At 48.1% G+C, this 22,465-nt stretch overlaps 1 protein-coding gene across 2 annotated transcripts in view; it reads left to right on the top strand.

The window, feature by feature from the left end:
* Window positions 1-21,678, top strand: part of PLD1 (phospholipase D1) — a 60,933-nt gene extending 39,255 nt beyond the window's left edge. For both annotated transcript variants that reach the window (XM_058030920.1, XM_058030919.1), the window contains 11 exons: window positions 1,491-1,619; window positions 1,899-2,017; window positions 2,183-2,296; window positions 8,168-8,278; window positions 8,939-9,027; window positions 11,745-11,858; window positions 13,294-13,343; window positions 14,227-14,361; window positions 16,585-16,738; window positions 17,368-17,482; window positions 18,050-21,678. In XM_058030920.1, coding sequence (XP_057886903.1) covers window positions 1,491-1,619; window positions 1,899-2,017; window positions 2,183-2,296; window positions 8,168-8,278; window positions 8,939-9,027; window positions 11,745-11,858; window positions 13,294-13,343; window positions 14,227-14,361; window positions 16,585-16,738; window positions 17,368-17,482; window positions 18,050-18,274 — 1,355 coding nt within the window. In that variant the 3' untranslated portion in view covers window positions 18,275-21,678. The remainder of the gene's footprint in view (window positions 1-1,490; window positions 1,620-1,898; window positions 2,018-2,182; window positions 2,297-8,167; window positions 8,279-8,938; window positions 9,028-11,744; window positions 11,859-13,293; window positions 13,344-14,226; window positions 14,362-16,584; window positions 16,739-17,367; window positions 17,483-18,049) is intronic.
* Window positions 21,679-22,465: the final 787 nt, after the last annotated feature.

The following is a 22,465-nucleotide window of genomic DNA, read 5'->3' as shown; positions in this document are numbered from 1 at the left end:
TTGTCTCCTAATTAAAAGCAAGGAAAGCACACTCAGTTGAGACAGGACTTGGGTGGTTGTGAGCGCTGAGCTGTTCCCATCTCTGGACTGGTATTGGAAGGGCCTATCCCAGTGTGGTACCCTTCCAAGATGCCTTTGGGTGCAGGAATGGAGTGAGGAGCAGTTCTTCAGCAACATCCTCTTACAAACACCTTCCTCTAAGGCATTAACTGCCAATTAGAGAATATTGGTTACAAAGTAGAGGCAGGCAACAAAGCATTTCCATGTCTGTGTGGAGACAATGTGCAGTCTCCCCCGTGGCCATTCATGCTCACTCATGAGTCACTGTGCAGTCATCAGAGCTTGTGTTGGCCTGCATCCCACACATTGCCATTCCACCATGTGGAGTCAGTGATTCCCCAGCTCCACCTGGACTCTCACTAGAGGCTGGAGCTTCCCAAGGCAGCTGTGGTGCAGACCTGCTGCATGGCATTTCTGGCATGGCTTGGCTCAGCTCGGCTTGGCAGGGTCACAGCAGTGCTGGCAGGGCTTGCTTTGTGTCCCCTGGTCTTGTGCTGCTGCCAGTGTGTGTTTTGTTGACTGTTTAAAGTTGGTTTTTCTGTGTACTGAGGGGTTTTGTGGTTACCTGGTGGTGTGGTTGGGTTAGGAGGAAGTTTCTGCTCATGGCATTGATGTATAATTATTGCATTAATATTTGGTGTCATGGATGAAGGCTGCTCTCACAGTCAGGAAATAACACCAGGTAACTGTTTATGGTCTAGGCCAACATTTTTGGATTTTTTAAGAGCCTGGAAGAAGAGTTCACTGCACTTAAATATGTGCTCTGGAAAAGGGATCCTGTTAGGAGGGAATATCCCTGCATACAATATTTCAGACTGTTCTCAGCCAACACTAATTTGGAATTCAGGATCTATTTGTTCAACATGTGAAATTGTATCACAAATGACACTGCTATTTGGAAAAACCAAAATGATACTAAGAAAACCCACAATACTTCATGAGGGAACATGAACATCTCATTCTAGATAATAAATACTACTTCTATTGGAGGAGATGCACCCTGCTAGAGAGGCAAAATAATAAACTCTCTAGCAGAGAAGATAGAATTAGTTCACTATTAATGTAAAATATATGAAGTAGATGATATACATGATTTGCCGTATGGGAATGTTTAGATGTTATTGAACTGGGAAAGGCAAATGGTTATAGGATGATGTCGTCCAAGATAAAATTCAGCATCTGCTTTTCATTTCCATAACAGACTCCTATTTATAACCTCTTCTGATTATACAAGAAATACTAAAATAGGGAAGAAAAAATGCTGACATATATCCCTTGAGAGTAACAGGAGGACTAGGGAGAAACCAGCTTCAGCTGCTTGGGACTGGCAGGTCCCAGCAGTGCTGTTCCGTGGCTGTGGGTCTCTCACTGCTGTGTGCAATGGATGGCCATGACTTTGGAGCATGCTTTTGTTTTGTTTGCCTGCACAGATAAAGGATCCATCCGTAGCCTGAAGACAGGTGTTGGAGAGCTGCTTGGGGAAACCAGGTTCTGGCATGGAAAAGACTATTGCAACTTTGTCTTTAAAGACTGGGTTCAACTCGACAAGCCTTTTGCTGGTGAGTGGGAGTCTTTGCATTCCCCAAAGTTCCTTCTGTACCTTTTTGGTCTTAGATCTTATTTTTTCCTGCCTCCAAGCCAGAGGTAACAAGGCTGGTTTGGTTTGGTTGCTAAGAAAAAGCAGCAAAACTCCCTTTGAGGGAGTTCCCTTTGAGGGAAGTCATCCGCCCTGGGGGTGCTTGGTGCCAGAAACCTCAGTGTGAGGAGGGGGATGCTGTGCTTTTCCACACTCATGTCCTTTGTCTGAGGAAGCTGAGCCATGCTCCCCTGTCCCCCAGACTTCATTGACAGGTACACCACGCCCAGGATGCCCTGGCACGACATCTCCTCCGTGGTGCACGGCCGAGCCGCGCGCGACGTCGCCCGGCACTTCATCCAGCGCTGGAACTTCACCAAGGTGGGTGTCCCCTCACTGCTGGGGGCACGGAGGTAAGCACAGCCTTGCCTCATCCCCCTGCAGGCATCTCTTTTATTTCCTTGTGTTGTTTGGTATGTTGCAAGCATTTTTTCTTTATCTGTTGCAAGCATTTTTTCTTTATCTGTTTCTTTCCCCCCTGTGCAGATTATGAAACCCAAATACCGGTCCCTGTCCTACCCATTCCTGTTGCCAAAATCTCAGCAAACTGCTCATGAGTTGAAGTATCAGGTGCCTGAGGCTGTTCCTGCCACAGTCCAGGTGGGTGTTGGTCTCCTGCTCACATACTCCTCAGAGGGCTTGTTCTGCATGCTCCCATGAAGTTTGAATGCCTGACAGACCCTCTGCAGAACTTGAATTATAAGATGCAAAACTCTTGTCTAATTCAACACACAGATTAGGTGATCAGATCCTCAAATGTAGTAAAATAAGGCAACACTTTTAGTAGAGAGGCATTAATTTATATCTCCACCTTTGAGGTAAGGGGACTAAAGTGTCTGCAAGTGGTGGGAACACTGTGACTTTGCACAGCTGTGTGGTTTAATGGTTTGTTTTCTGCTGCTCTTCCTCTGACACCTAACATTTGAGCTTTATGATTCAGGAAGGCCTTATGGGTTGAGGTTACCCAGTGAGTATTTATCTCAGATCTCAGAGCAGTCTGCCAGGCCCTGGCGCCTCGCTCAGACGGGTGGTGGTCAGTGAGAGCCCAGCATTAAGTGGAGCCTTGGGGCTGGAGTCTTGCTTTCTGCCTTGAGCTTCATCTGCACTTTATTATGCAGCCCTACACCCCTGTGGGTCCTCTGCAGTTCCACAAATCAGCCCAGAGTCTGATTTGTGACAATCAGTCTCACAGTCAGAATTGCCAAGATACCTCTGTTTAAAAGCCCAGTTTGCTCTGTCAAGTGCACGTACTTGAATACTTGAATATTGCTGTTACCCAGCAGAAATAGGAACTTGTTGAAGAGTACAAAGTCAAAATAGTTATGCTGAAGCAGCAAAACCATTGTGTGTCTCTGTGGATGAAAGATGTATGAAGTAAGAGCAGTTAGACCAAAACCAGGAAAAATGCATGACTTTGCTCTTTGTAAGGAGTGGTCCGCCCAGATGACAGCGCTGCTTGGGGAAGCTTAGTGAAATAAGATGCTTTTTTCTGGCTTTGTGGGTTGCCAGGGCATTGTCTGCTCCTCTCTGCGTGGTGTGAGGGATGGGCAGCACAGGGATCTTGTGTCGGGGTTCTGGGGTGTTTTACATCAGCCTCCAAAGCAAGGCTCCCAGCTTGCTGGGAAGTAGCCCCTTCAGGCATCATCCTGTTCCCTGTGGCTGTAAATGCCTCCCTGTCTGTGTCTGACTCGAGCTTTTTGGGAAATCTTGTTCTCATGGAATTGATGGGGCTTGTGTCCCCTGAGCACACTTCAACCGCAAGATAAGCCGCAACTTCTAAATCACAGGGTTTGCTGTAGCAAAAAGTTAAGCTCTGCTGATTACAGAACTGGAAGCAGTTCCCAAAGGGGAAATTAAACTGAGAAGAACCTGGATGCAGCTTCTCTCCAGCCCAGCTGCAGAGCTGCTGGCTCAGGGCACCCGGCCGTGGGAGAGGAGGATGGAGCTCAGGCGGTGAGTGCGGAATCCGCAGGCTCCGGTGATGGGTGAGCACTTGGAAAACCAGCCTGGCCACCACATTGCTGAGGCATTGCAAAGAACTGATACATCCAGGAAATCAGGGGCTGCTCTCAGTGATGCCATAAACAGCAAAAAGAGAGCAGGTTTGTCTTGTGAATTATTCATTTGAAACCACCTTGCTCATTTCTTATTTATGCATCTGTCAAAACAGCCCTGCATGTAGACAGATAAATAAACCTAGGTTATATTAGGCTGCAGATGGGTTGTTCTGAAATGTACCAACCTTCCCAGTATGAGGGAAAACTGGTGGGGAAGAGCATTTGTAGTGCCAAGAGTGGTGGAAGCAGTGAGGGAGGCTCCTCTGCCCAGGCTGGGGCACCCTGTCTGGGTGCAGGTCTCCAGGCTGCTTCAGCTGGGTTATGATTTCTGGGTGACCTCGTCAAACTCCAAGGCAGGGATTTGCAGGCACATAGTAAAATTTGGATGGTCTCCTCTCTAATACCCACACTGGCCTGGTTTCCCTTGGTCCCACACAAGTGCCCTGAGCATCCCTGAAGTCCCACAGTGAATCCAAAAGTGACTCAGTCTCTCCTCCTGATGGAGGTTTCAGATTTGGCTGCTGTAGGAAGTGGAGATATGGGAGGACACCTGCAGACTGGATCTGAGCTCCCTCTCCTGGTTGCCTTTTTCTGGAGCTCCCAGGGGAGCATACCTGTGTGACTTCTCCTTTTATGCAGGGACAGAAATATTAACCTCTTGCCTGTCCAGTTTATTCATTTTGGAGAAGAGGGCTCAGGTGTTTGCATCTCCTCTCAGTGGTACAATTCTGCACAGAAATAAGCAGATATCCTAAAATCTTTTACCAACTTTTTATCCAGAAAAACTACAGCAATATTCTTGTTCTCCTCAGTATTGAATCCTTTGGCTGGCCAGCAGCCAATCCCCTGTTGTCTCCATTTGAGTACTGTGTAGGGATTTTATAGGCAGCAGTTACTGCCCCAAGGTAAAATCCAGCATCCCAGGACTGTCCTTGGCTGTGGGGTGATTGAGGAAAGCCTGGCTGTTGGATTTCTTGTTTCTGACCTTGTTTGCAAATCTGTCTTCAACTGTGGGCAGATCAGAGGAAGGGAAAACACAAAGGATCCTTGGGGATTGCAACGTTGCTGCAAGCCCAAACCATTGACCTGTCAGCAACAGATTCCAGCCTCATTGTACCATCTGGTTTTGCTCTCCTCTGTGAGAGGAGAGGAGTAGGACAGCATTTCTGGGAGGATAGAGCACTGACAAGGGCTTTCCCCTGGGCAGGGAGGATGAATGCAGTGTGTGTGGGAAACACTGTGGAGGTACAGGCTGGGAAGGAGAAAAGGAGTCAGGCGTGCTCTCCCATCCTCTTTCATTTGAACTTGCAATAAGCAACATGATTTTTGCAAGAGCACATTGATTTTTGCAAGAGTCAAATAGAGATCTGCCAAAGGCACTGCCCGATTTTTTTTTCCACTATTCCATCTCTCAATTTCCACTCCAGAGTTTGCAGTTATCTGCCAAAGCCAGCATTGCAAAAGATGTGATGTGGTGAGGCAACATCCCGTTCCTGATGGAAATGCAATGAAAGTTTAATGCTCTGGCAGCAGCTGACGCCCTCACCTCTTTGAAGTCTGCGTGAGAGCCCTGCTTTGCTCAGGGTTTATGCACCAGCCCTCAGCAAACATCACATTTATTACCCTTGTATCAGTTAGAGAAGTTAAAGAGATGACAAGCTATTGAGAGGCTCAGGGGAGGGGAAGGGAGAGGCTGGAACATGGAGACTCCAGCTCTGGAAGGGAGGGGCTCTGCTGGGCAGCCTGTGGCCTTTTGTCCCCATGAAATAGGTTGGGTTTGAACCAGCTAACTTTAAATACCTTGGCAGGAAAGAGAGGTGTCCAGAAGTGTGAGGTGAAACATCAGTGATAAGGGAAGGGCTGTGTGTCACACTTCCAGGTGTGGGTATGTGTGAGTGCCACAGCTTTGTCTCCATGGGATGTTGCCTTGGTGGCATTGCTGTCACAGACATCTTGTATGAAAAATCCTTTCCTTAGGAATTTTCCTCCTGAGAAGCTGAGAGGCCTCAGGAACAAAATGTAAACAATGGTTATCTGCTGCTGTGGAATGCAACAGGTGCATCTGGGATTGGCCTCATGTGGTTGTTTCTAATTAATGGCCCATCACAGTCAGCTGGCTTGGACTCTGAGACACAAGCCTTTGTTATCATTCTTTGCTATTCTATTCTTAGCCAGCCTTCTGATTAAATCCTTTCTTCTATTCTTTTAATATAGTTCTAATATAATATACATCATAAAATAATAAATCAAGCCTTCTGAAACATGGAGTCAGATTTTCATCTCCTCCCTCATCCTCAGACCCCTGTGACACTGTCACGCATTGCCCTGTGGCTGCAGACCTGTTAAAAACAACTTTATTTTGAGGAAGTCCTAGATGAAACACCTTATACTCATTCTGTCTCATCCAACATTTTCTGACACCTCCTCTTCCCTTTGCAGGGGGATTTGAGGTTGTACCTGATGGGAGCTTTTTGGGTGGTGCTGTGCCAGCTTTTTGTGATTAGCCATGACACATTGTTGTGGGGTGAGGCAGAGGGATGGTGGCACTGGAATAGGGCAAGCCTGGGGTGTGGAGTGAGTTTGGGTGCCAGTTATGTGGAGGGGTGAGGAGGAATGCAGGGAAGGGCAGGTGGATGATGGGGTGATGCACTGGGAAGTCATGGTGCTGCAAAGGGATGGTCCTGAGTGATGGTTCTGTTGTGTTAACTAGCAAAATGAAAAATTTAAAAAAATCAGATTTTGTGCACTAGAAAGCTGCAATCTGCCACTTTCTGAAGTGCAGTTCCAGATTGCTCTGCTGCTGAGCTGCATATGGAATAATTAGCCTGCTTTCAACCCTGAAACACTGTTTTTTCTGTTCTTATTAATGCCAGTAACAGCTTATTAATGCCAGTGGTGGAATTTTGTTCAAGATCTCAGTCTGTTGTGGTGCTCAGTGTTGTTTCAGCAGCGCCCAGCTTGGGATGAGTGGGAACTCTCAGCCTTGGCTTTGTAAACAAAATGAGTGATTAAACCCCTTTGGGAATGATCAGCATGGGTTGCAGAGGTTTGTTCAGGCAAAGGGCAGCTGTTTGGCACTGCTGAAGGCTGTGACAGCCCTTGTATTCAGGTTCAACTCACTCCAACATTGGTGACCCCAACACTCAGCCGAGGACACTGCAGAGTGCACCCTCCTGTTGGCCAAGAGAGCAGCCAAATATGAGAGTTTCAGGGCCTGTTTATTACTGGGAAAAAGAGATGTGGGAGAATTCCTGTCCAGGTGAAGGAATTCGCTCAGGAGCCATCTGCTGTTTAACAGCCATGGCAGCACCAGAGACCTTCTGGAGATGAGAGGATTGGTCTGGTGGATCCCTAAGAGATCAGGATTTTGCTGGAACTGACACACACATTTCACAGATCCCCAGCCCCTGGGTCTTGTGCTGTGTGGGACTGTCCCTGAGTTGCAGTGTAATGGTTATATTGAGATATTTTAAGGCTATTGTTTCAATGTTTTTGTCTTGACAATGTTTAAAGAGAGAGGCTAATGGTGAGTAACTATTCTCCCAAGCACGTACTCTGCCAACACTTAATTAAAAACTACATTTCCATCTAGGAAAGCCTCCCTTGGGGTGGAGTGTGGCTGCCTCTTGACTCAAAGGGCAGGAGCAGGAGGTGCCACAGCACCTCTGGGTGGGGGGGACAGGATGCTGACTGCTGTGGGGCTTGCTCAGCCTGGCCCAGACCACAAAGGTTGTTTCTGATATTGGTTGGGCTCTCTGGCACAAAAACTGCAGGGTGGAGGGGCAGGGCATGCCCTGGCAATCCTGCAGGAATCTGCTTTAAAAGTGGATTTCCAGTAAAAACTAAGAAATAAATGTGGGCAGCTGAACAAAAAAAATATTAAAAGTTGTATCATCACAAATAGGATGGCTTGTGCAAGAATTTGGCAGAAGAAACAAATGACCTCAAGTGCTGAGGACAAAGGCATGGCTGCATTATCAGACTGACTGTATGATTCTGTACAGGCTCCTTGGGGGAAAACACCCTGCCCCAGCTGGAGACCAGCTTTGGAGTGCTGGGCAGATCACTGATGGGGATGTGCACCCCTAAAGCTTGGAAATTTAGGTTGTTTTAAAAGCAGTTTATGATAAGACTTTAAGCAAGAGCAAGCATCTGGAGCTGCTCAGGTGGGAGAGCCCAGTAGTACAGCAGTGGAACAGGGCTCTTATGTTTTTAATCAAAACATTGCCAAGCATTAATAACATTTCTGCTGCCCTCTCTTACAATTACAAATGCTCTATAAATGTTGAACTTACTACCTAATTTAGTGACAGCCTGGCTGTGCCAGGGAAGAGCCTTGTCCCTGGGATGATTCAGGTGCCATGGTGCTGTCCTGGAGGGACAGAGCTGAAGGTGTCTCTCTGCTGCTCTCCAGGTGATCCGCTCTGCTGCTGACTGGTCTGCTGGCATCAAATACCACGAGGAGTCCATCCACAAAGCCTACATCAGCGTGATAGAGAACAGCAAGCACTACATCTACATAGAGGTCAGTGCCAGGGAGGGCAGGCAGGAGGGTCCTGATGCTCTCAGCATGGCTTGCAGCCACCAGCAGGGTGATTACTTCTTGAGGTTTGATCCTTAGTTTTTAGGCATTTAGACAGATCCTGTGCCTTCAGTGGTTTTCAGGCCTGACTGATGGCTGTGTACCCTGACAGCCATCTGACCATGAGGTGGGAAAAAGTGGACCTCTCCTTTATAAGGCTCTTTGGAAAATTGCCAGCAGCTTTCATGGCCTGTGCAATAGTCTCCCTGTCCCCTCTGTGTCCCTTGTGCATGCCCACGCCTCCCACTCACAGGGCAGCTCTTCATCCACACAGCCTTCAGCTGCAGCAATCTCTTGTGTCAGAGTGACACTCAGTGCTGGCTGAATGGAGATGCTTTTTCTCCTCTTTTTTTTTTTCCCTTAGGCTTTTGTTAGGTTGCTCTTTACATGAACTTTCTAAGGAGTGTGATTAATAAGGACTAATTCATTCCTTGAGCAAGCATAGACACACACATCATTTAATAATAATTTTAAAAAGCCTACAATCCAACGGCACACAAACCCAGCTATCTTTGGTTGCTCTTGGTCTGAAATAAAGCATGCAAATACTTTGGGTTGGTTGCTGGCAGTGTCTGACAGTAGCTTCTCTTGCTTTTCCTGCAGAACCAGTTTTTCATTAGCTGTGCTGATGACAAAGTTGTCTGGAACAAGATTGGTGATGCGATTGCTCAGAGGATTCTTAAAGCTCACAGGTAACCTGTTCTTGATGAGGCACTGGAACTCTTCAGGTGCCTTTCCATGCTGTGGTGCAAAAAAATAACCCCTCAGTGGCCACAGCTGGACAGTAGCTGTGCCAACACAGAACTGACAGGGTCGAGCATCTGCATTTGCAGCAGTGAGACTCCCAAGTGGTTTCTTTGCATCTATAAAGTGATTTTCTGGACTTACCCCAATATAAATGTATTTTTAACTACAGAATTTGTTTAAAGACAAGTCTTTTGTGCACTGGTTCAGTGACACCTTTGCTCCATTGCCAATTTGCCTTGAGCTGGGTGGTCAGGCATTTTCATGGGTGGGAAGTGTGAACTGGGATTTGTGGTTTATTTAAATAATCTAGAGAGGAGCGGCTTCAAGCTAGGGAAGCAAACACATTTTGAGGATTTGACTGCAGGGTTCTGCTATTGTTTGAACAACTTTTTCTAGTACATGCTGCAGGGTGTTCACCACCTCCAGTCTTTGCAAGGGGACCGCTGTTTGTTCCTGGATGGATTGAATCCAACCATGCTTTAGACACTCCTTCAGCACACCTAACCCTGTGCTAACATTAATGCCACAGGTTGTGGCTTGTCTTCACTTTGATCCTGGGCACCCTTGCTCAGGGTTGCTCCCCAGGAGTCTCTTTGAGACATACATTTCATAGTATTAAACTGTACCCTGCTCCTGCTGGGCTGAAATGCAGGAAACTTTCTGAACTTTTCCCTTTCATCTCTCATGGGCTGTTTCACCACACACGGAGATGTTTTCATGCATGGATTATTTTTTCCATATTGTAGTTGTCCAGAACTCTGCAGGGCCTGCTTTTCCAGAGGTTCTTTCTCCAAGGTTGCAGGAATTCTGCTCTTTTTTGCACTTGAGCTTGGAAATTCCCACTTGGATAAAGGCATCCAACCTGAGACAGCCACCAGAGTGCAGGACATGTCTGCAAGGCCACAGGAGCTGCCCTGGGCCAGGCTGTGTTCAGAGCACTGTGGAACTATTGCAACAGGGATGGCCAGGGTGTTATCTGCTGGGCCATTAACAACAGGGTGGAGTTGCCTGTAAGCTGCAGTGAGTAGCCCAAAAAAATTGAAATTAGCTAAGGATGAAAAGGTGGGATGGATTTTCTCACCTATGGTAAATGAGGAGCAGTGCCAGTGCTGCTGGAAATGCTCTTGCTGTGTTTGTAGTGCAGCTTTGAAGCTCAGAGGCAGCTGGACAAAGCATCTTAGGGCACCTTCCAGTGCCTAAGGGGGCTGGAGGAGAGCTGGAGAGGGACCAGACCTAAATGGTTTGTATCATAATGCTAATTTTCCAAACTGCCCCAGGAGAACAGCATTTAATTATAAATTAAGGTCTGTAGTGAGCTTGTATACTTCTCACTCTTCTAGACTAAATATTTTCTACTGATGTTATTAATAATGTTCTTTTCTTGGTTTCCTCTTTTTTTCATGGGTGGCTCTCTAGGCAGTTTAGTAAACACTGTCCTTATACAAACAAGCTGCTTTTTGGGGAATGCTTTTGTTGGTAGACCTTTCTCATGATACAAACAGACTTGGTTTCACAGTCTCTTGTGTTTGGGTAAGGCCTCATTAACTATTTCTGAGCTCTGCTGGTGAGCCAGAGCCAGTCTGCAGTGCCCAGCACAGCTGGAAGGAAGCTCTGGTTGAAATGAGGCACACAGGTCCTCATTGTCTCCCTCCCAGCTCAGATGGGACCCCAGTGCTTCACAATTCCCACCCCCCTAAATTCACAGGCATGGCTTGCTGAGGAAGGAGTGCTGCTAGCAAAAACTGCAGACTGGTTCTTCCTCAGAGTGCTGCTGGAATGGTTTTGTGCTGATCAAACTGTGTTTGCCATCTAGTGGCAGCATCCTTCCATGGAGCATCATCCTCCTCATCCTCCTCCTTCTCCTGCAGGGCACAGAGCGAATTCCCAGCGCCCAGGGGCACCTGGAAAGGGCTCTCAGAGCAGATGCACCTGGCCTTTGTCAGCAGAGGAAACCCAAAGGGAGCTTTGAGAAAAGCCCCAAGCAGTGCCATAATAGTAGCTTTTGTTCTGAATGGGGTCAGGATTAGGGTATTAGGATTAGTTTGGAGAACTCTGGAACGGAGATTTTTGGGTGCTGTGATGTATCAAGGATATATTTGCCTTCCCCTAGTGATCAATGTTTTGCTTGTGCTCTGAACTTTTTTCACCTTTTGTGGAAACCTTTGTCCCGTTTGCACTCTCTCAGTCTTGGGTTTCTGACTTCTGAAAAGCGGGAAGCAGTGGGAATGCTGGGTTAGCTTTTGGGTTTCTGTAAGCTTTGCTGTGCTCAGCCAGGCAGCTGTCCCCACCAGTCTGCACTAGGATCCCTGTGACTGGCCTATTGGGGTGCTCAAACAAACTTCTATAGTGACAGATACAATCTGAAAAATCCTTAGCCTGCCCCTGAATTTCAGTAAAAATGTGTTTCTTTTCCTTTAGCTTCTTTTGTTGTTAGCTGTGAGTAAATGATTCCTTCTGCTCCTGAAGGAGCTCTCAGAGCAGCACTGATGGCAGGTGATGATTTCCTGGAAATGCACTTCACACTTTGCTCCCTTAAAATCTGTGTGGTGGCCTTGGATGGGAACCAGCTCAGTCATCTCAGGGGAAATGAGGCTGAGGGTAGTTCACCTGGTGTGAAGCTGTGCCTTGCCCAGGCTGACATTCCCCACTCTCTCTGTTCCAGGGAGAACCGGCGCTTCCGAGTGTACGTGGTGATCCCGCTGCTGCCCGGCTTCGAAGGGGACATCTCCACAGGAGGGGGCAACGCCCTGCAGGCCATCATGCACTTCAACTACAGGTACCTCACCAGCTGTCAGAGCCCCCTGCACACCCCCACTGCTGCAGGGGGTCCCCAAGCTCCCCCTGCCATCCGTGGGACCAGCAGGGACAGAGCTTTGGGCAGCCCGGTCTTGGGGAAGGTGTCCCTGCCCATGGCAGGGGCATGGAGCTAGATGAGCTTTAGGGCTCAACCAACTCAAACCATTCTATGATTTGTTTTCTGTAGCTATGATATTTTCTGAAAAATCCTTTCCTTAGGATTTTTGTCTCCTGAGAAGCTGAGAGGCATCAGGAACAAAATGCAAACAATGGTTATCTGCTGCTGTGGAATGCAACAGGTGCATCTGGGATTGGTCTCATGTGGTTGTTTCTAATTAATGGCCAATCACAGTCAGCTGGGTCAGACTCTCTGTCCGAGCCACAAACCTTTGTTATCATTCTTTCCTTTTCTATTCTTAGCCAGCCTTCTGATGAAATCCTTTTTTCTATTCTTTTAGTATAGTTTTAATATAATATATATCATAAAATAATAAATCAAGCCTTCTGAAACATGGAGTCAAATCCTCATCTCTTCCCTCATCCTAAGACCCCTGTGAACACCGTCACATTTTCCACTTTGCTGATTAATCAGACTTGCTGACCAAGATTTATCTCCAAATCTGCCTTTTTGGTCAGTACTTGGCCTGGCTCTGCCTGTTGGCCCCATGCAGGCAATGGCATCTTCCCCAGTGTGAGTCCCCTGCTGCAGGATGGATGTTTTGGGGGGGCACTTGCAGCCCAGTAGATCTCACAGGAAGGACTGAGATGCAGTAGGGTGAGAAATGTAGAAGGCAAAATGGCCCAAGATGGTTTTACTGGAAAGCTGCTATGTTATGGTATGGCCAGGGCACAGTCAGTGTGCAGAGACTGCTGCAACCCTCAGAATGAAATCCCCCTTGTCTGCTGGCCTGCAGGGCTCCTGCTGCACCTCCAGGAGGATGAGGGGCAGGGGACACAAGCAGGTGGAAAGTAGAACATGCCCCTGACCCTTCTGCCTGAGCTTCCTCCTGCAAGGGCAGCCAGAGGAGATTGCCCATGGGTTGATTTGTGCTCAGTGGAATTCCAGCTGTGGCTTTTCCAGCCCAGCCATAATCACACCAACTCCCTGACCTGGTGTTCTGCACGTTTTCTTAACATGATTTCACACCCAGGCCTGGCACAGGGGGTAGCAGCCCTGCTTGTCACACATTTACAATCATTGCCACGTGCTCTGGAAGACAGAAGTGCTCCCCAGCTCCTCTGGAGGTTGGAATAAGCACCTTTTGGAACATGAGCAGTAGTAACTGTCCTTTGGGAAAAGAAGCACCCTGTTTGAGAGGCAGCTGTGTTTGTGATTCACCCCAGCCAGTTCTGCTCCAGCACAAGCTGCTGTCTGCAGCCACGGGGGTGCTCATGGCTGCCTACCTTCTTTCCAGGACCATGTGCCGAGGGGAAAACTCCATCCTGGGCCAGCTGAAGGCAGAGGGTAAGAACTTTATTCCTCTCCTCTGTGTTGTTTACTTTGGATGCTGCTGTTTGGAGGATGCATCTGTAACACATCATGCAGCACGTGCTGCGGGCTCGTGGGGCTGAGAGCGACCTCCTCCTTGTCCGTCCTCCCATGGGGAGCTCTGCTGGGTCACACAGGCCATGGCCACTTGTCAGAATTCAGACCTGGCTGCAGCCCTGATGCAGAGGAGGGGAGCACCCCAGGGAGGAGCCCAGCACAGTTGCAGCTGCTCAGGATTGTGTTATTTGGAAAATGTCCTGAGCGGGGTCACGCTTCTGGAGCCACGGATCCCACACAGGGTTTGTTTCTGGCACTTGTCAGATGTGGAGAGGAAGAACCTGCCCAAGCAGGAGGCTGTTTCCTTGCCATGAGGAATCCTGCTGGAATTTGCTCTGCTGGGAATTGGAGCACTGTGAAAACCCACATAATCACAAACACTGGGACCATGCATAATGCCTCATTTGTTCTAGGTCCTGGTGTAAATGGGAACTGCACACAAGTGCATTAGGACACATTTGCCATACTGAGCATGGACAAAACACCTGCTTCCAGCCTCCTTTCTGCAGCATCTGCAGAAAAACAGTCTCATAGTCCACTTATTGTGCCGTGCCCAGGAGACTGGAGTAATTTCTCACCAAAGTGGGAGTCTCTGAGCAGGCAGCAGATCGGAGCAGCACAATGAGCTCACAAGCAAATTTTCAAATCTATTTTTTTAAAAAACTCTTTCTTTTATCTGTTCATTTATAAGTTTTAAAAGTCAAAAGTGAACTGTTATTCATAGGGGTCTTCATGTAAACAAGGTCTTTTTTTTTCTTCCACCTCCCTCATGCCATCAATTTTCTTATCTTTTAATTTTCAGTTGGAGATAAGTGGATAAACTACATATCCTTCTGTGGCCTTCGGACATATGCAGAGCTGGAAGGAAAGCTGGTCACAGAGCTCATCTATGTGCACAGCAAACTGCTCATTGCTGATGACAACACAGTTATAATCGGTGAGCAGGGGCTCCTAGGAGGGGTTTGGGGCCCTGGGTTCTACCTGGATCAATCCCTTCCCATCCCCATGCACAGTGCAGGCTGCAGTGCCTTGGACTTTGCTGTATTGTCATTTCTTTCTTGAGAAATATTTTGCTGTTTAAAAAAAAAAAAAAAAAAACACCCAAAAACCAAACTCATAAATTCATCAAGAGGGAAGAAAGGATTCAGAGGGCTGTCATTTCATTTGTTTTTCTAAAATCTTTTAAATCTGTGTGTAACCGTGAAGAGAATCCCAGTGCAGGGAATATTGTCCATCTGTCTTGTATCAAACTCTGCTCTAGCAGGAAGACTTGTGAGACTTGTCATCTGTTCCTGAAAGAACAGAATGTGCTGTAAAATTTGGAAAGTTTGGACAACATGTGTCATGTGTCAGCTCCATTTCCTAAGAATGGGACAATATGCTATAGGGAGTAATAGATATCATTTCATCCTCTTCTCTTACCGTATTTATTATGAGAACATGAAGCAAAGACAAGAGAGTTCAGGCTCAGAGCTCTGCACTGCAGCAGAATTTCAGCCTGTTTCTTTAAAGAAGCCCTTTTTGAGCTGTTACATCAGCAATAAAAGCTTTGCCAAGGAATACCTTAATACCAGATTTTACAAGACTCAAAATACTCCCTCCCTTCAAAGCAGATGCCCTGTGGTGAGGTTTGCTCCTCTGTCACCTTCTCAGATCCTGTCCCCAGTGCACAGAGTGGCTCTGAGGTGCTTTGATACCACAGCAGGAGCTGTGTTGTTCCAGCTGGGATGGTCTGGGGGGCCTGAGGCAGATCTTAGTTTTTATTTTCTGTACCTATAAGCTTGAGGGTAGATTTTTATACAGCCTGTGCATCTCTGCTGCCTGGTGAGGGGATGGGAAGTCATACCTTTTCCACATAAGAGTGCATGGAAATTAAGTGCTCATGGAGCTTCTGGGCTGGAGGAGGGGGTGAAAGGACAGAGAGGCACTTAGCTGGATTTTCCTCTGGAGGTGTTGGCCCCCCTGGAGTTAATCCAGTTCCTGGGGAGGCTCAATGGCTAACTGCAGCCTGGGGGTCTCTTACAGCTGTGTCTGGAGGTTTTTTATTGTTGTTTTGGTCCTTTCTGTGGGTTAATGACCTCATTATGCCTATCCCTCCCTAAGTCTTGCAGTTCCCTTGGAGCCAAAGCTGCAAGCAAACAGTGTTCCCCCATGCCCTGCTTTCTGATGTCTGTGTTGGACAGAGAAACCTGTCTGGGGGACAAAGCCTCAGCTGGTCTTGAGCAGATCCCTCTGAATGGCACAGCAACCTGGTCTAGTGGAAAGTTTCCCTGACCATGGCAGGGAGGTTAAAAGGAGAGGAGCTTGAAAGTCTTTTCCAAGCCAAAGCATTCTGTGATTTACCCAGAGAGCTCATCCTGCCTCAGGTCACTGGGTATCCAAACCAAATGCAGTTCAGACCTTTGAAAGATGTGTGGCTCCTTCAGCAGAAGCATCTGAGAAGTTGCAGAAAAAACAAATTTGGAAAATGTTGGCCTGGGCTTGGCTGTGATTTAATTTTCTTCCATTGAAGCCTACAAAAATTAGTTGGGTTTTTTTTCTCTCTCCCCCAGCTCCTCTCAGGGTCTGTGTTTCCATAAGGAAGCCCCTGGTTGGTGCCTGGGCTTACCTAGAAGCAGAGGCCAGACAAAGTTAAAAAGATAAAAGTGGATATATTTATTGAAGGGCCTTCAGGTACAGTAAGGGCAGACAAAGCCTCCCCAGGGGGCTACACCCAAAATGGACAATGGTCATGAGTTTCTCAGACAGATATAAATTTGGTCTATGGTATATAACTTCATTACCTGAATCTAATTATAGATTATAGATCTAATTATATGCCAATTTGCTCCCCACCCTGATTCACTTTGGTTTGTACTTTTTGGGGCCTGGGGCAGACGGTGTCCTTGGTTCTCAGGCTTAGAAGGATCTGACCAAAATGTGAAGAGAGCTTACCAACACTCTGATTGGAGTTCAGAATTACACATTAATGCAGTCCAGGATCTGAAAAACACAACAGCTAAAACCTTAAATACAACAGCTAAAGCCTTCATGCGTCAGGTTTGGGTTTCACCTGTGGGAGCCGTGGTTGTTCCCCACGGGGCCGGGTGGTGATGGAGGCTGTGCAGGAGCACCTGGAGCAGCAGTGCTTCATTGCCCGTGCCTGTCGTGCCCTGCCCAGGCTCTGCCAACATCAACGACCGCAGCATGCTGGGCAAGAGGGACAGCGAGATGGCCATCATCGTGCAGGACAGCGACACCGTGCCCTCGCTCATGGACGGCCAGGAGTTCCGCGCCGGCCGCTTCGCGCAGTCCCTGCGCCTGCGCTGCTTCAGGTGCGGCCGGGGGACACAGCAGGGACGGGGGACAGGGGACACAGCAGGGACAGGGGACAGGGGAGGGCTTGCTCAGGCCTCACGTGCCCCACAGCCCTTCTAACCAATGGGCTAACACTGCCTGCCCAAGCTCTGCCCGGCCTGCCCTTAGCCCAGGGTTTTGCTGCTGTTTCCTCACGCTGCTCCCCAGCTTAGCAGCTTGATTTTACAAATTATTTTTGCTCTGGGATTTCACTAGCAGAGCTCATAAACAAGTGGTATTTCCCCTCCAGATCCCGTTTGTGCACACTCTCAATCCTGGGTGGCAGTGTCACTTTTTAAAGGAAGCTTCTTTGCTGGGAGCAGCCATCTGGCCCACAACACAGCCATTTTTAGTTTAAGGCCTTTTTCTTTTTTTTCTTTTTTTTTCCCACCCTGTTTCCCATCTGGACAGTTACTGCACAGAAGAAAAGGAGAAAATGAGGCAGCTTTAGAGCTGAGAGATTATCACAGAGCATGGAAGTGGGAGGGTGCTGGGAGCACACAGGGTTTGGCAAGTCCCAAGGAAACTCCTTGTCTCCTGGCATTTATCAGGAGGGGAGTGCCCAGTGCCTCAGCCTGTGTGAGCATCCATCCCTTTGTCTTCTCAGGGTTGTCCTTGGCGGCTCTGACCTCAGCCCTGAACACCAGGATCCCGTCTGTGACAAATTCTTCAAGGAGGTGTGGATTGCCACAGCAGCTCGGAATGCCACCATCTTTGATAAAGTGAGGAGCACAGCAGCTTCCCCCTCCCTCCATCCCTCACAGGGGCAGCAGATGCCAATGGGAGCAGCAGCACAGGGAGGGCAAAGAGAGCAGGTCCAGTTCCTGGGGCAGGACTTTCAGAGATGTTTTGAAGGAATGAGTAGTGTCAGATGCAAGAGCTGTGAACAGGAAACTGGAGCTGGTGAATTCTCAGTGTGACAGCACCCATGAAGGCAGCAGATCAGATTTCTCTGTGTTTGCATCAGCTGTAGCTCCAGTGAATGACCATGGTGTAGTTACTACTTGTAATTAGCCACAGTGTAACTGGAGTAGAAGCAAATTTTACTTCTGTCTTTTAATGAGCTTTTGCAGTGATTAGAAAAGGCCCTGGAGCTTCCTCTCTGCCTGCTCCAGCCTCATCCAGGGCAGGCACTTACCTCTTCCCTCCCTGTTCTCTGGGCTGTTCATTCAGCCACTCCCACCCTGGGGAATTTTCCAAGCACTGGAAGCTTGGTTCTTTTTCAGGAGCTCTGCATTGCTGCATTTCCCCTGCACTGACAGGTGACTTCTGCTTTCTGTTCTGCTCAGGTGTTTCGATGCCTTCCCAGTGACCAGGTGAATAATTTAGCCCAACTGCGTGATTTCATCAGCAAGCCCAAATTAGCAACTGATGATCCTGTGAAAGCAGCAGAAGAATTGAAAAAGATTCGTGGGTTTTTAGTACAATTCCCCTTTCGTTTTCTGGAGGAAGAGTACTTGCTTCCCTCTGTTGGAACAAAGGAGTCCATGGTACCCATGGAGGTTTGGACTTAAGAAGATAAAGCAGACTGCTTTACCTTTTAAAGTCTTGTTCTCAGGAGAGAAGTTAATGAAAAATACGGGATTTTGGAATGTGAAAGAAGACTAAAAGCTTCTCCACCAAGGTAATGAGCCTTCAGAAGGATTTTGGTGGAGGAACTTGAAGCAAATCAACACTAGCAGACAAGAGGAGCAGAAAAACTTGGAAATGGTGGCAGACAGAAGTTTAACTTCTGGAGGACTTACTTCTTCAGGCATGTTCTGAGCATCTAAAGGATGCAGGCTGCTTCCTAGGACAGGAACTGACTCCCAGTCGATGTTGTCACCACTGCCAGCTGTATCCTGTGCTTGTGATCGTGCTGTGGCTGCACAGGAGGCCTGGGCTGCCTGTGCTGCTTCTCAGGCTTTGGGTGTCTGCGCCTTGGCTCGCTGGAGCTCCCCATCTCACCCCTCCACATGCCATCAGAGCACACTGTGCAGCCCTGCCACTGCTGGGAAGTGCCATTTGCTGCTGCCTTGGGCTGTCCTGCAGCTTTCTGAGTGTGTTTCACTTCTTAAAGGGAAACAGACTAACAATCCTGTATCAGAATCAGCATTTTGGTCTCTTCATCCCTTCAGGGGAAAAAATCCTCTTCCTATTGCAGCTGGAGCAATCAGCAGCCCTCAGGCTTGGCAGAAGGCAGTCTCTGGAGGTGCTGGAGATCACTGGAGCTTGCTGGCCTTTGCACACACAGCACATCAGCTTGGTCCCACTGAGTGTGACTGATTTCCTCAGGAAAGGATCAAGGTTCCAACTCAAGCCTGAGGTGTGCAGAGCTGGGGGAAGCCAAGGCCCTGCATGTGACAGGACTGAGACTGGAGAGGCTGCGTGATCTGGACCAAGCTCTGCACTCTGTGCATTCATCTTGCAGCCTGTGGGGAGATTTTCATTTCCATCCCTTTCCCCTTACTCAAAAGAAGGGAAGGGCCAGTAAGCTGACACCATGCTCAGACCAAGCTGATGTGTGGGTTTGTAGATGGGGTGAAGGCAAGGGGGAAGGGGAGCAGATGACAAAGCCTTGTCTCTGCTCTGCTTTGTTACTGATCCAGCCACAGCCTTGAGTGCAGTCATGCAGGATGTGTCTTCCCAAGCAGAGTAAAGCTCAGCATGCACATTCCTGTTCCACATTGCTGTTAGAAGCTTTCCAAAGCTCTTTTGCACCTCCCTGTACAGAGCAGTTCAATCCAGCATCCTGGGAAAAACACTACAGTTCCTGGGTTAGGACCTGGTGTGGTGGGCACCAGCCTGGGTCTCAGCCCATGCTCCATCCTGCAGTGAGGCCCAATTGTCTCCCAATTCCATGTCCAGCTCCAGCCTGAGGTGTTCCTGGCAGCCTGCAGTGCTGTGTCAGCCACTGGGATAGTGGAGCATTATGGAATGGAAACACTTCAGGAGAGTTGGATCTGGAGGAGTGGGAGGCTGAGCTCTTCTGCTGCCCCCATTCAGGCATCCATCCCTTCCCTTCCCAGGGTTATACTGTGCCCAACACTCCTTGGTCCAAAGGCCCAGTAAACTGGTATTTATTTTGTTTCACAGAAGAATTTATATTTTTTCTTTTCTACGTCTTCCAGCGGTTTTTTAACTGGAAAATAATCCCACTGGTCACCTACCTATGCCCAAAAGGTAGCTGGCATGACATTTCAGCTGATTGCCTTGTGTGTTCAGACCTGTAAATAGGCACCAGCTTATTCTGTCCCTGCTGCATCACCCAAATAGGGAACAAACCCCAGATGTTCTTCCAAATCTCAGCCCATTCCTGCAGCTTCCACTGTTTTACACTTGTGTTTTGTAGATGCAGTTGCCTCCTCTGCTCCTTTCTGGCATCTGTGGTCTGGTTCACCTTTGGGAAGTGCATGTGCAGCATTTTATGTGCTTGAGTCCAGGGGGTTGATGGTTTTACCTGGCATGCTGTAAGCACAGAAATATCTTCCCTTGACATTTTTCCTCTTCAAAAACCCGACCTGGGGTCACCCCCTGCAGAGCCAAAGCAATGTGTGCCCTGACCATTTCCAATCACAAAGATCAAAGGTGTCCTGTGGTTTCACATCAGTGCAGGGTCAGAGCTTTCCTCTCCTGATGTTTTTAGCTGTTTTAGTTGGACTGAAGCTGCTGACTTTAAACAATTACAGCCTGCCAGAGAATCCTTGTCAGTCACACAGGTCCATGTTCAGAGTCAGAAATTGTTCAACCCCACCACCTGCGCACTGAACCTTGAAGTGCAACACTCCTGTCACCTTCTAAGTGCTCTTATTCTCCTCCTCCTGATATTAGCAAAGGTTTTTATAATTGTTAAATTACCCTTACATTGTCTTTTAAAATGGTAGGTTGCTAATTGTTGGGGCTTTTAACTGCAGAGGTGTTAACTCCCCCTCTGCCAGGCTGCCTTGGGGAACAACCACTCCGGCTCTGCAATGCTCAGTAGCTGCTGGTCCCCAGTGACACAGCAGAGCCATGGAGGGACATGTAATTGAGTTATTTGGTGTGAGAAGGTGCTAATTAAGGAGCTCTTTCATAACTGAGGTAGCAGACAGGCCTGATGTTGGCTCTCTGTCTGGCAGGAGGTTCACCTCTGTGGAAGCAGAGGCACTGTGCTGACCATCCCTGCCCTGTGTTGGTGCTAAATTCCTGATACCAGGAGTTTAGAGACATTCCAGTGCAAGGAGGGTGTGCAGCCTCAGCACAGTGAGGAGAGCCCAGCATCCCCAGGGGCTTGTGAGGCCATCAGGTTCCCTGTGGAAGCAGCTCTGCTCACCCCAGACAGACAGACAGGAGGGCTGGAGCCACTCCAGTGATGACCCTGCTCACTCACAGCCCAGGCTGTGCTGTCTGGAGCTGCCTCCTTGGGTCCTGTGTGCTGCAGGTTTGTTTCTTACATTAAGAAGCCTGTGAGGTTGAACACTTTGAGAGAGTTGGTTTGTGCACCTGAACAATCACAGCTTCTTAGTCTGTCCAACCAGCTTGGGCCTCAAAGTGGAGAAAGTCACCCATGGTACCCAGAGCTGGAACAGGAGATGAGGATCCAAGCACTGGCAACCCCAGAAACATCTGCTGTTTCTTGTGGCATTTATTTGTTACAACTATAGGGAATGAGAAATTCTCCCAGACTCAGACTTTATTTTGTGATTCAACCCGAGTAGAACACTTCTTTTCCCTTTAAATTATTCTTTAACGGGTATCATTTTGAGAACTCATACTCCTTTCCTTAAATTTTAATGGTCTAATATTTTAAAATATGTGTTTTGTTGTATAGATATTGGACTGAATAAATGTTTCACTGTAAAGATAATGCATGATTTAAAAATGAGGGATAAAATGTCATTGTCTGCAAGAACTGAACTAAAAACAGTTTATAAGAGAACCACTCCATGGAAGAGGCAAAGTGCTCAGCTCAGTGTCTGTCTCTTGCTCTCAGTTTGTCCCCTGACTTGGTGAGCTGTGCTGCATTAAACCCCAAACACTCCATTTGCCTTTCTTTTGATCACAACGTGATTTTGCAATGCTGGTGCTGTCCCTGGGAGAAGCTCAGTGCAGGTGTTGCCTGGCTGGGACTCTCCCATGAATTATTTCCAATGAATATTTCCTTCCGGAGGGAGCATCCCTGTACAATCAAGTGCAGATGTGCTGTTGTTATTTCAGTGTAAGGAGCCTTGAACACTTGTGGCAAGGACGCTCTGGGGGCTGTGTCTGGTCACAGAGCTGCATTTTGGGGACACTCCCACACAAGTGTGAGAGAGCTGTAGGACAATGCCATTTCCCTCTCCTGGGCCAGGCTGACCCCTCTCACCAGAGCCTTTCATGGTGTGGTGGCCAAGGGGAAGAAGAGCAGAGCAGGATATGAGCAGGGTGCCCCAGAGATGTGAACACACTGTCACAGCTCCTGGCACTCATTCTGCAAATGGATTCAGCCAAGCAGTGGCTGCTGCCCTGTGGAGCCAGGAGCTCTGCAGGATCCTGAGTGGAACTGCGTGGCCGTGGATCAAGGCCAGCCTGTGAATCTCAGTGTATCCAAGTGGGGCTGCCCCAGTCACCACACATCGACCACTGAATGCAATGATCCTCTTGGGGTGTCACTTTTTTTTCCCCTTGTTTTCCTTTCCCTGCCTGCTTTCTTGTTAGATTTTCCAGTACTTGTGGTTATTCTATTTTTAACCTTCCAGTGTCTTCAT

The sequence above is a fragment of the Melospiza georgiana genome, chromosome 10 (assembly GCF_028018845.1).
Source record: "Melospiza georgiana isolate bMelGeo1 chromosome 10, bMelGeo1.pri, whole genome shotgun sequence".
Lineage (NCBI taxonomy): Eukaryota > Metazoa > Chordata > Aves > Passeriformes > Passerellidae > Melospiza > Melospiza georgiana.
This window is presented reverse-complemented; position numbering and strand designations above follow the sequence as displayed.